We start from the raw sequence: 13921 nt of genomic DNA, 5'->3' as shown, positions 1-13921 counted from the left end.
CCACAACGATTTGCCAACAATCGTCATTTCTGATTTATTAATAAATGGCACAATCATTCCCTCACTAGCCTCTATTTTAATCTCTCTTGAACAAAATTAAGCTTGCCACGTTACAAAGACATCGGATTATGTGGAGCATCCGCCATACAAGTCCCTGTGAATAAGTTACTGTAGAAACTATCATGTATTCGAATGAGTGCATTAACAGAATGCTTTGATTTGAAATACAGCTGGAATTCTTGTCAGAGCTGCTATTACAGAAAATTAATCAACCTACAATCAGAAACAAAGGACTCAGTAGGTCAGTAGGAAATTGGTATAATGTGGTACTGTACAGTTTAACCCCAGTGAGCAGTGAGCGCTTCTGATCCTCTCTCACAAAGTCATACTCCATCTCTAGATTATGTAAAATAATAATAATAAAATGCAGCTCAAAGTTATTTGTGTAGTATAGACCCCTTTCCTTTTTTTTTTTTCTTTTTTTTTTGCTAAATCAGATCTCAGATGTGATATTTGGAATGCATTCATACAGTAGTACAAAGCTGTAGCATGTGCAAGTGCATTTTTGTAATTAGTAATAGTGCATTTTTAATCCTTTATAATATTTTCTGTCTAGTAAAGCTTAATCCTGGCCACATGTTCAAATGATTTCACATCATATCAATTACCAAAGCACATTCAGAAAGAATTCATTTATATTCAGTGCTGATATAAAAAGGGAATGCATCTGTCTGTAGTCTGGAAATCACATTGATTTTCATAGACATCTCTGTATAATAGCATATACAGCGTACAGCAACACTGATGTCCTGTGTGTATTACGGACAAAGGGAGAGCTGGACAGAAACATGTGTATGTTTGCATATGTAATTAAAACAAGTGATTTTGTTCCCCCCCTCTGCAGTGGGATAATCCTCAAGGTCCAGCTGGTCACAGAGGGATTTTATCACTCACTTCATGGCAGGAGAAGGTTAAGCTCTCAGGCAAAGTGCTAAATTGGCCGTCATTTTTAAAGCCCGAAAAAGGCAAGTTGATTTCCAAACTCAAGGTGCACCACTCTAAAGCTGTTACATTGTAAAACTGCAATTTACCGGTAGCTTGGATAAGTGTGAAAAGATGATTGATAGTACTTTAGTGGTTTGGTAGTTGGTCAACGCGGCACTATCATCTATCATCATGAGCCGTCAGTTTTCCATTATTTATTCATTATAACATATAAAATAAATCATTTCAGCATTGTTTTGTGACAATGCTGGTTGTCTTAACCAGTGCAATGTACAGTTTAGTGATGGCGCATGCTAGTAGTATAGACAAGTTTCATATGATTGAATAGATTTAGTGGCCTAAATTTGTGACCTTAGTTTTATAAGGTTTTTATCTGGGTTAAGAATGAATGCAATAATAATAATAATAATAATAATAATAATGACCTTATAATTCTAAGGCCACAATTTGGTCTTTTTTGTTTATTGTACCAGAGAAAGCTTATGAAAGACCAAAGTTTGAGATCCTCTTCCAAAATTGATAGCACAGTTTGTTTCACCAGATGCATTTTTTCTTTATTGTCATTTTATATAATGCTTAATGAATGTTTTGATTAAACATAACATATGGAGAAATCTGGTCATAATCTTGGATAATGAATTGCACTGTATAAAAAGGAATATCACCTTGAGGTACATACAGGTGACAAAATTAAAAGAAACACCAACATAAAGTGTGTTAGTAAGGTTTTGGCCGCCACAAGCTGCCAAAGCAGCTGCACCTCTGTGCACATTCTGCAAGTCTCAGGAATAGTACTGGAGAAATAAGCATCATTCTTCCTAAAGGCCTCTTCCATCAGGACAGAAATGTTGTATTACAGAATAAAGGTGATCAGTCCGAAGAACTTTGTATTGATTTGCAGTGAGTCTTCCTTTTAAGTAGACAAGTGGACACAAACTATACCAGCAAAATAAATACATGCCCCCACAACATAATAGTCGCTTGTTTTCCCGTTCATTTGTCACCTGTCTGTATCAGAAAAGTTAAATAAATGAATGAATTGATTTTGATGTAATGCAAAGAAATCACTGCATATTCAATCATTCATTTCACATATACAGTAAGTATTAAAGTGTCTGTGAGACTTAAGAGCAATTCTTACTCTTAATATGACTCTTAATATATCCCTTAATCTGGCCCCTGAAGCACAGCTTTCCCAAACTGAGTCATGTGTGTAGAGACACAACAAACATCAGCAGGCACATATTGCAGCTCTCGTAGTGAAAATAGCCCTAAAAATCAACCTGGATATCCTGTGCAGAAAATGTTCAGACTCAAAACCAAGCTATAATGGCATCGGCGCAATGTTTCTACAAAATAAAATTGTGTTTTATGTACAATGGATATAAAAACTCTACAACACCCCTGGCAGGTTTTTGTGATGTAAAAAAGTTAAACTAAGTTAAATCATGTCAGAACCTTTTTCACCTTTATTGTGAACTTGTAACATATAAATATCAAGTGACAAACACCCAGAAAGGTTTTTTGGGGGGGAAAAAAGACAAAGAAAAATCTTCCAATACACAGCTTGCATACGTGTGCACATCCCTTTCATAATTAGGAATATGACAGTGTTCAGCATCAACCAATCAAATTCAAACTCATGTTAAATACTAATTAGTATACACCTGCCATCAATTAAAGTGACTGATTACCTCCAAATAAAGTACAGCTGTCCCTATAGGATTTTCCTGACATATTCTTGGTAACATCCAACTGGAAAAGCCATGGGCCGCTAAGAGCTTAGAAAGCAGGTATGGGATCAATCAGGAGAGGGTCACAAAAAAATTCCAAGGCATTGGATATACCATGGAACACTGTAAAGACAAAAATGTACAAGTGGAGTATACATGGCACGACAGTGACACTACTAAGAACAAGACGTCCCTCTAAAATTGATGAGAAGATCAAGTGAAAACTGGTCTGGTCAGGGAGGCTGCCAAGAGGCCTATAGCAACATTCAAAGAATTTCTGGCTACTGGTTACTCCCTACATGTCAGAAAAATCTCCCGAATTCTTCATATCTCTGGACTATGGGGTAGAGTGGCAAGACAGAAGCCTTTTAAAATAAATAAATAAATAGAAAATACATCTAATCTCCCAAAAACATGTGGAATAATGTGTTCTGGTCTGGCCTGATGAGACCAAAGTTGAACTTTTTGGCCATAATACCCAAAGATAAACACAGCACATCACCAAAAGAACACCAAAAGAGCTCAAAATACCAGTCAATTTTGGCACAAAACCTTAAGATGAAGAAGAATTTCACCTTTCAGCATGTTGACAACCCAAAGCAAACCTCCAGATCAACAAAGGAATAGCTTCACCAAAACAAGTTCAAGGTTTTGGAATGGCCCAGTCAGAGTCCAGACCTAAATCCAATCAAAAATCTGTGGGGTGACTTGAAGAGGGCTGTGCACAGGAGAGAGCCAGCTAATTTGACAGTTGCCAAAATATTGCTAAGTCAAGATGTGCCAGACTGATTGACTCTTACCCAAAAAGATTGAATGCTGTGATAAAATCTAAAGGTGCTTCAACTAAGTATTAGTTTAGGGGTGCGCACACTTATGCAATCAGTTTATTGTACATTTGTACAAAATGATTCTTATTGTTTTCCACTTCAATTAATAGGTGAAAATTTCACAATAAAAGTAGAAAAGGTTCTGACATGATTTATCTTAGTTACATTTTCTTTTACATCACAAAAACTTGTCATTTTAACAGGGGTGTGTGGATTTTTTTATATCCACTGTACCTTTCAACACCGCATTCTCCATGGCGTTAATTCTATTTACATCAGTAAACATCAGTAATCATGTTTCATCTTCACAACCTTATCCCATAGATTTCAAGTAAAATTATAACTACTTACATTCTGTAGTGTTGGGACATACATAGTATACTGTATATTTAATCCTTGGTAGAAAAATATTTGAGATCATTGCTAAAAAATAGTGGAAAAATGTCAAACCTTGATCAATATTGTCAATTCGACAACACGTATTCACGTGCGGTAGACAGTATTTACCTTACTGCAAGGTAAATACTATCTCCCAAAAAGCCATTGCGTATATAATGAATATTTTCTGGCCTTAGTCTTCATCAATTCACTGATATAGTGAATGTGCTTTGTCCAGTGATCATCAAACCTGTTCCTAACGATCTACCATTCAACAAAATGTACTTCTAACATAGTAGGGATTAGCCAGGAACTCCTCTGTCTGCTGCTTGAGGATATCTACCTCACTGACTTTCTGGCTGTCAGTAGTGAAGTAACAATAACTCTGTAATACATTATGGCTTGTACATGGTTTGAGCATCATATGAATCAGCAAATGTATCCGTGTGCTGAAGAGTCCACTGTAGCTCTGTCTATATGCCTTTGCATGTCCCAGCATACCATGCACTTTACACTCTGATCTTCCTGATATAATAAGTAGTACTTACAGACAGGTTTCTTCAGTGTTGCAAGAATCACAATCTACAAGGTTCCTGGAGGCAGGCATCAGCACCTGGAATGATCCAGTTGGAGACATGGTGACAGCCTCATAGGAAGGAGGGGAGGAGTGCTGAGACCCCTCAACCAGCTCCTCCTCATTGTCATAATGCTCCTTAATCAAATGTGCAATGAGGCCCTGTTTTTCTTGCACATGCGCCACGTCCACTGATGCCTCTTGGTTTATTTGTTGGTACAGATAAGAAACGTTCTTTATCTGCTGCCTGACTAGGTGTCTCCTGTATGCCCGCTGGATCATGGTGGCCGAGACCTCCTCCTGCTTGCGCCGGAGAGTGGTGGTAATGGGTTCATAGGAGGTCTTGGATGGATTGGATATCATAAACTTCTCCTCCATCTGCTGCTTGAGGGCATCCATCTCACCCGACTCACCCAGTACACGTTTGGTGAAGGCGAAAAGGATGTCCAGGCAGTGGATCTTGTCTCCACTTACCATGGGTAGATCCATTGAAATCAGCTTGAGCTTGTTGGGTTTGGCAATTCGCAGGGGCTCTGAAAGTGTATCTGCAAAACTGGAAAGCTTCGAGTACTCAATGAAATGCGTTGCTTCCACATCAAACTTCTCCCATACCTCGTAGAACATCTCAAAGTCATCCTCACTAAGAGGCTCGGTGCTCTCCTCTGTGGCTACACTGAAGTTCTCCAAGATGATGGCAATGTACATGTTAACAACAATGAGGAAGGAGATGATGATGTAGCTAACAAAAAAGGTAATTCCCACTGAGGGGTTTCCACAATTGCCCTTTGTATTAGTACCTGTGTTGACGATGTGTGGGTTACATTCCTCTGGCGAGTTGCTTAGAATAGGATCCAGCAAGTTGTCCCAGCCAGCAGAGGTGGTGATCTGGAACAGGCATATAATACTGTTTCCAAAGGTTTCAAAGTTAAACATGTCATCGATCCCACCATGCTTCTTCACATAGGCAAAGTTGGCCATCCCAAAAACGGCATAAATAAACATGACAAGGAACAGCAGAAGGCCAATGTTAAAGAGGGCTGGCAGTGACATCATTAAGGCAAAGAGTAACGTCCTTATTCCTTTGGCTGCTCGTATGAGCCTGAGGACCCGTCCAATTCTGGCAAGCCTGATCACCCGAAATAAGGTTGGAGACACGAAGTATTTCTCGATGATATCGGCCAGGACAATTCCTGTAACGAGAACCAGTACACTGTAAAACATTTCAGGGGTTTAAACTTAGAAACCAAAGTTCACCTGCTGCCTTAAAACCATGAGTAAACCCAACTTGAAGATAACCTTTGTTTCAATTCAAAAAGTTACGTTTAACAAGTTTTCTAAGTCAAGACAATGGATTACTTTAAGCTTCATTTTTGAAAACTTATAAACTTGAGTTCAATTTCTAAAACTTATGACATAACGTAATGGGGCTATCATGTTTTACAGTGTATCAAATTTCAGAAATTAAAATCACATGCAGTTGTCAGGACCAAGAAAACATCATGTTAGGATGAAGACACCAATCTCTAGCCCTACACTCTAAAAGAAACGGGTTCTTCAAAGGTTTTTAGACGGGTATGTACTTTAACTTTCTAAAGCTTTGTTAAAGGGAAACTGACTGTTGTAGAACCAGTTTGTCAAGGTTCGAACTTTCAAAAGATCCTCCAAAAGTACAACCCAAAGAAGGTGCTGGATGGAATATTTTTAGAAGAATGTAGCTCTGTACATATTAGCATTTGTCATGATTGAACAAATCTGCACCAAAGACTCCATCATGCTTTCCAAGTTTGGCAAGTTTTCTCTTGACTGTGTTTTTTCATCCATTATAATGGGGTTAAAGACCAGGACTAATAGATGAAATTTTGTTTCTATTTAGTTCAATTATACTTTGGGATACCTTGTAGTGAGTTGGATTCTACAGTATAATCCAACTCACTACAGGGCATCCCAAAGCATAGTAATTACTAATAATGAGCATGGGTTTGGAAAACAGAACTATGCAGTGCTGTGCCCCTCCAGGAGATGATTTTGACACTTTGCCCAAGAAGCAAAACCAACTTAGCGATTTTTCTATACTCACCAACAATAGAAAGGATGACCACTACAAAGTCGAAGATGTTCCAGCTGATGGTGAAGAAGTAGCAGCGGAGAGCAAAGATCTTAATGAGGCATTCCGTGGAAAAGATGACGATGAAAGCCAGGTTGATGTTGTTGAGAATGGACTCCATGCGAGGAGACTGCTCGTCCGTCTCTAGCATCATGGTGATCATGTTCAAGATGATCAGCATCATGATTGTGATGTCAAATGCTTGTTTGGAGACCAAATCAAAGAAGAAACCTTGCAGAATATTCTTGATTTAAAGACCAAACAAATGTGTTAGCAACTACAACATTAGTAATCTATGAATAATGTCAATTAATATGATTAGACACTTTTTTTACCGTTGGCCTTGGTATGGGCTTCTGTGGCTTTTTTGATCCCAGCTTTTTCATCGCATTATAATACTTTTTCTGTTCTTCAGTCATAAAGATGTCATGTCCACCTTGTAATGGCAAAATATCATCTTTAGTATCTACTACAAATATTTAAGTCACATATTAAATATTTCAGCTAAATCAGCAAGGCATCAGCACCTATCTTTCTCTTCTGCTGATTGAAGTTGTCGATAATTACACCAATAAATAAATTTAGAGTGAAGAATGAGCCGAAGATGATGAAGATGACAAAGTAAAGGTACATGTACAGGTTAATCTCCTGAATGGGCTGCTCTTCTACCTGTTATGAGAAAGAAAATAGATGACTAGCAGATATTTACCTAGAATGCATAATAGATTTTAGTGGAATGAATGGTTACCCCGCGTGAATCCACTGCTGCATACATGATCTCCATCCAGCCTTTGAAAGTTGCCTGTAATTCCAGATAAGCGCAAAAAGCATTGACATGAACCTATCAGCGTAGTCTCTCAAAAGAAGAAGAGTTCTAAGAAGTGTTTTCAAATCAACTGCTGATATACCTTTACAATATCATTAGGGATGTAACTGAATATGAATACATTATTCAGAATGAACAGGTAATGAGTTCTAAATAAATACAAATATGGATTGAATAGGGTGCTCACAATGTGTTTTTAATATATATATATATATATATATATATATATATATTATTACATATATTAATATATATATATTACATACATATATTACATATATATATTACATTCTATATATACATACATTTTATATATATATATATATATATATATATATATATATATATATATATATATATATATATATATATATATATATATAATGTATGTATGTATGTGTATATACATAAAGAAAGCTTGCCAGAAAACATCTAGCTGAGACTACAAGTGTGTTTCAGGTGTTTAGAAGTGTTTCCAGAGGCATAGTTCAAATCCAGATACAGATATTTAAGCACCAAAGAGATACAGATAGCCCAAATATATCCTATGTAAAAACAAAGACTAACCCAAGAGTAACCATTTAATGTTACTGAATGTTCAGTGATACGGAATTACATGCTTTTGTGCAAGACAGAGCTGATTATTTCCAGAGGTAAAGGATATACCTGTGGACGTGATGTGACTCAGCACAGGTAGGGGTGGTTACATCGCCAAATTATCTTACAAGTAGTCTTATAAGATACACCAAGCCCTAATATAATTTATTTTCAAATGGCAACTAAAAAGTGAATAAATTAGTGACTTACGACTTGTAAAAGTGAGAGGTAGCCCAACCCTACATTGTCGAAGTTAACCTTCACCCTGGTCCAGTAGAACTGAGTGTTGTTCATGGCCAGGCAATCTGATTTATTGTTCACAATTGAGGCGTTATGGATGTAGCCTGTCCTGTTGACACACTTTCCAAATTTCCCAGCAAAGAGATTGACACCCATGATGCTGAAGATAAGCCAGAAGATCAGACATACCAGCAGCACGTTCATGATGGAGGGGATGGCACCAATTAGTGCATTCACCACCACCTCAACAAAACATAAATACCACCAGGTTAGACCATACAGTACTACAACACGTCATTAGAGATAGGCCTATTGCAAAGGAAATACCATAGTATATATTTGCAGAACAAAAAGGTTACATGTCTCAAGTTATAGCATGGATATAACACAGGTTACTATCCTGGTGGCAGGAAATCGCAGTAAGAGGATTAAGAAGAGAAAGTGTTTTACCCGCATTCCTTCAAATCTGGACAGGGCTCTGAGTGGTCTAAGGGCTCTCAGGGTCCGCAGGGATTTAATAGCTCCAAAGTCTGAGTAGCCCAGAGAATTAGCCACCAAGCTAATTAGCGATACCTGCAGGGTGAGGGGAGAGAACGAATGCTCATTGCAGTTTGAGATAAACATCTTATGCTTTATCGACCTGTTATGTTAGAGTTAATTTTCTTAAACCTCTACCAAAGGATTTAACCCACTTGATCATTTGGTTTTGTTTTTTAAACAACCGGTTAGGTATGATTTTAAAAGGAGGTTACCGTATGTGCTAGAATATTGGTAGACTTTTCAATGCTAATATATACGGTAAAATCAGCTGTATGCCTGGTTCTGCAATGAAAAACTGTGGCACATTGTTACATATAAAGTGGAGGTTCTGAATATACCAGTCCAATTCAGTTGTTATAGAATGTGAGAGAGATATCATTAAAACATCCATGCAGTAAGTCGGAATTTTTAAAACGTTTAGTACGTTGAACATGTGCGCAATACTTACAAGTAATACATGATGCATAGATTTCAAGATAAATATGTATGTACATAGAAATTGATGGAAAAAATACCAGGGCATTACCAATTACTGTATGACTACAGAAAATGCATATTTACTGACTGAAGCAAGTAGGTAAGTACAGGTAACAAATGTGTAAAAATGCCTGTAGCATGCAACATGTAGTGCACCAAGGGCTCCGTTCTAAAATCAACAACAAGCTAGGAAGTTAGTCAGTCGGTATCTTTAAGTACAATACAAAAGTTTGGCTTATGCGAGCACTTAATTTAAAGTTAATTATTATTATTAACGGTGCTAGATGTATGGCTGTTCTTCACTCGAGTCAATATCTCACAAGAAAAAATGGACTTAAGTTTAAGGTCAGAATCAAGTTCACTCGATACACAACTCTGTTTTTGGCAAACTTTGCCTGTACAACTCACACATGACTACCAAATTACATCTGAGGTCTAAATACTGTATTTCTGTATACCTCCTCCCTATGGGTGTGCTTAAGTGTATCAGAACTACATACTAGCCATTACGATCTCATTGCATAGTAGCCCTTAAGTTACTATATACTTTACTAGCTATGTACCAGACATTACTTGTAGTTACTATGCAGTTACTAGACAGTTAGCTAGTAAGTATAAGAAACAAATATTAATCATTGGGGAGGGAATGTAAAACATCTTCAAAGTGTTACTATCAAAACAATTATAATTCTCAGATTGACAGTAAATATGAACAGATTTTAACATTCTACAAAAAAAAAAAAAAATGCAGCCAAAGATGAAAAGTTCTAAAGATGAGACTGTAAAGCCAGTACATGTTTTGGGACATTCTACAGGAACTCATTTATTGGAACAGTGAATTAATTTCGAAGTTGCAATCTAGAATTTAGTTGTTTGTAGAAATATGTTTCCACTCTATTCTACATTCAGAGCAGACAGTATGGTATTCGACTGTTGAATGACCCGTTGCTGATGACGGTTGGAAATGAGGTAAATGAAGAGTTAATGAGATGACATGTCGACAAAACAAGGACAAATATGTACATATGTACTAGTTAGTGTACATACCCACATACTCAACTATATATGCATATTCACTATGCATATATATTAAATAGAGTGAGGTTTTTATAAAGAATTTTTTTTTTGTCATTTAATGGAAGTCAAATTTAATGTAGAATATGGGTTTAGAGATTAAGTAGAGATAAGGGCCAAAATTACATCTAAATGTACATAAATAAAGATAGGGTGAAATCATTTTCATTTATTTATTTATTTATTTTATTATACTTTGAAATATTTTTGGGGAAATAAATTTTGTTCGTCCCAAAAATGGCTAGTTCTTTATAAAAGAAAGAGGTATTTAATTAGAGGGATTTTGTAATATATCTAAAGAAGATCTATAAAAAGATCAATAAAAAAAACAACAACATTAGAAATGAAAAATCAATCATTATTACACTGACCAGTTGTAAGCATGATAGAATACATAATATTGTCCTCAACTGCTCACACTTTACAAGCAAAAAAAAAAAATATATATATATATATATATATATATATATATATATATATATATATATATATATATATATATATATATATATATGTTCTATTATTTACTTTTTCCCCCAAAACTTACAATGAAAAGTCACCACTTTTAGTATCTTCTGTAGATAACCCTTTCAGTTAATGAGTGCTATTTTATTTGGATATAAAGGCCAAGGTCTTATACATATTAACCACATCAGTGGTATGAAATCCAAAAAAACTTCACTTTGAATGCAAATAAAATGCAGGTTCGTCATATTCCTAGATCACAAAGAAAGACAGTGGCATTTATATCTCAAAATGGATCAGTTGAATCCAAAATGCAGCTGTGATGCAGAGAAAACAACTCATCCAGAACATCTACTCACCTCTGACCTTTGAACTATGAACTTACCCTATCATTAGAGGTGTGTGTAGAGATCTAAATAGGATTAAACAGGCAGGTAAAACCAGGAGATATGCAGTAAATATGATATGCAATAAAAGTTTATTCACGCAAACAAAATGCAAAGATGTGTGTGTTTGTACTGTAGTGTATATCACTGTGACCATGACTACCTCGAATGAGCAGTGTTTGGATTCATGACTCTTTGGGCCTGTAAGGTAGCCCAAATTATTGTGACTGCTCTTTAACAATAATTCATTTATAAAGTTTAAGCAAATAACTGTAAGTCATAATGTCTGTTAATGAGTGATTCAAGGATTGGGATACCGTTCGTGTTCTGCTCACAAATGTAACGTCATCACTTTCTCTTCTTTCTCTACAACCTTGTAACCCATATTACAATTATTTTAAAGTATAATTAAATAATTTTATATATAAATGTCCTTCATATCCTTTCACCATTAGTATGGATACTAGTTAACCAAATATTGTGTATTTGCTAACTCTAAAAAAAAACAAAAACCTCAACACTCATTTAAGAATGTCATTGTCAATCAAGAAACCTTGAAAAAAAAAGTATATTGTTAACACATTATTTGTTTATTTGTTTGCTTGGTCGCTTGATTTTAACTCATTTAATCATTCATAAACAAGTTTTCTTAAAATTTGCTGTAATACAACAATAGTTAAATTACTGTATTTGCCTATGAAGTTTTCCAGTCAACACCTAACACCGTTGCAAGTAGTAAACTTCATAAAGTGAAGTCTGATTTTGCCACACATCTTCACCTCCACACGCAAAGTTAACCATGCTAACCATCATGCTTTCATTGATAGCTGAATATCTGAATATTTGCAGAAAGACAAACAACCTTATAAAAGTACTGTTGAGGGGGGAAAAAAATAACTAGCTGAGAAATCAAAGCAAGGCTGTATACTCACATCCACTATCAGGAAATCTAGCCAGCACCAGTAGTTTGTGAAGTACTTCTTAAAACCATATGCAATCCATTTCAGAAGCATCTCCAACACAAAGACGTAGGTGAAGACCTTGTCCGCGTATTCTAGCACCACTTTCACCACCTTCTTCTGTTCAATATATATGTCTTCAAACGCCTGAAAGAAAAGCATTGCGCAAATGTAAATAATTACACTGCCAGTCAAAATGTCTTGAGTATACTATAGTTTTGCCTTGTAATAAAGTAGAAGAAGCTCCATGCAGCTCATTTCATAATAATATATGATTAGAGTTTACTTTTAGATTCTAAAAGTCAATATTGTAGCAGTTAAAAAAATAAAATAAAATCTGGCTGACAGTCTTCTCATGGATTTTAAGGTGTTCACTCACATGACAGCAATTCATTTTTGTATAACTTTGGTTATTTGTTTTTTAGCCCAATGTCTCTCTGTGTTAAAGCGGGTAACAAATTTAGCACAATTTTGGACCAAATTGTTAAAATATACCATATGGCAGCCAACTTTGAATGTCACACCCCTGATTGTGCTGTTCCACCCATGCACCTGCACATGCACGATCATTTCTGACCACAAAAATAGCAATTCATAAAGTTACCTATGTTCAACTAAAATAACATTACGCCAGTGTATATATAACTAAGTTACGCTAAATAAACCCTCAACAATAATAATTTATTGTGTTGTGGTGAAGTCTAGATTACTTGATCTGTTCAATTTTAGTAGTATGTTCTGTGTTTTATAAATCACGACATTTTATATAATCTAGTATTTTAATGTTAATTTAACAGTAGGGCTTCAATCAACACTGGAAGTTTAACTGTATGTAGAGATCTTGTGTGTGGCCTCCTACCAGAGCTCCGCTGCTGAGGAGTATCATAAAGATGATGAAGGTTTCAAACCAGCTGTGCTCCACAATTTGGTAGCAGGTCTTCCTCAGCCTCCACCAGACCAGGCCTAGACCCCGGTTCGTGTTGATGTCGCACCATTCACAGCGACGCATACAGACTGAATATAAGCAAAAATAATTAGAGTTAGCTGGTAAAACTGAGAGCAACGCACATTATCAGCTAAACACCCATCATAAGGTACATAGGGTACATAAGAACTGTGTTCCTACAAACTTGTATGAGTGTAAGACCTGAATTTATTTTAAGCAGTTTTTCTGTGACTACTACAGATAATGGAATCGAACCTTAAGAAGACTAATATGGTCTAAAATACATGTGGCCCACTGCCCCATTTCATTGGGTGGATACTGGAGAGTGTAGCCCACAGAGAGTAGCCCAAGCTCAGGATCAAATCAAAATATAGTATGATTTTAAAATAATATTCACAACATATAGAAAATGGAAGTCTGTGGTTTCAGTGTATATTTATCTAGGTAAAAGCTTGACTTAATTGAAATAGAAAGAGTTCATAATAAACGCAACAGGGCACATGGGCTCATGTTTTATATATGTTTACATGTTGTGGATTTAAATGCTTTTTATTATTTTAAACATTGTCCTTCACTCACACTCAGGGAGACACTCTTCTGGCTCCATGGTGTCACCAGCTAGCTGGATGTCCTCATCTTCTCCTTCTGGATTCCTCAGATCCACAGTACTTCCTTCTGACAGGCTGATCACTTCCTGATAAAGCCAAAAAGCTGGTGTTCAATTCCTCGCCCCATCATATCCATTCTATAGCAGCCACAACAACTGAGACCTATTTAGTACCCTAAATAG

At 36.1% G+C, this 13921-nt stretch overlaps 1 protein-coding gene across 1 annotated transcript in view; it reads right to left on the bottom strand.

Annotated features, from left to right (window-relative positions):
* Positions 1-3963: 3963 nt before the first annotated feature.
* Positions 3964-13921, bottom strand: part of scn12aa (sodium channel, voltage gated, type XII, alpha a) — a 34987-nt gene continuing 25029 nt past the window's right edge. Inside the window, exons 18-27 of the mRNA XM_053651165.1 lie at positions 13711-13825; positions 13045-13199; positions 12159-12332; positions 8735-8857; positions 8255-8527; positions 7370-7423; positions 7149-7290; positions 6957-7057; positions 6595-6865; positions 3964-5707 (exon numbers count right to left, since the gene is read on the bottom strand). Of these exons, the coding sequence (XP_053507140.1) occupies positions 4488-5707; positions 6595-6865; positions 6957-7057; positions 7149-7290; positions 7370-7423; positions 8255-8527; positions 8735-8857; positions 12159-12332; positions 13045-13199; positions 13711-13825 (2628 nt within the window). The 3' untranslated portion in view covers positions 3964-4487. The remainder of the gene's footprint in view (positions 5708-6594; positions 6866-6956; positions 7058-7148; positions 7291-7369; positions 7424-8254; positions 8528-8734; positions 8858-12158; positions 12333-13044; positions 13200-13710; positions 13826-13921) is intronic.

Source organism: Ictalurus furcatus, chromosome 20, assembly GCF_023375685.1.
Source record: "Ictalurus furcatus strain D&B chromosome 20, Billie_1.0, whole genome shotgun sequence".
Classification (NCBI taxonomy): Eukaryota; Metazoa; Chordata; class Actinopteri; order Siluriformes; family Ictaluridae; genus Ictalurus; species Ictalurus furcatus.
This window is presented reverse-complemented; position numbering and strand designations above follow the sequence as displayed.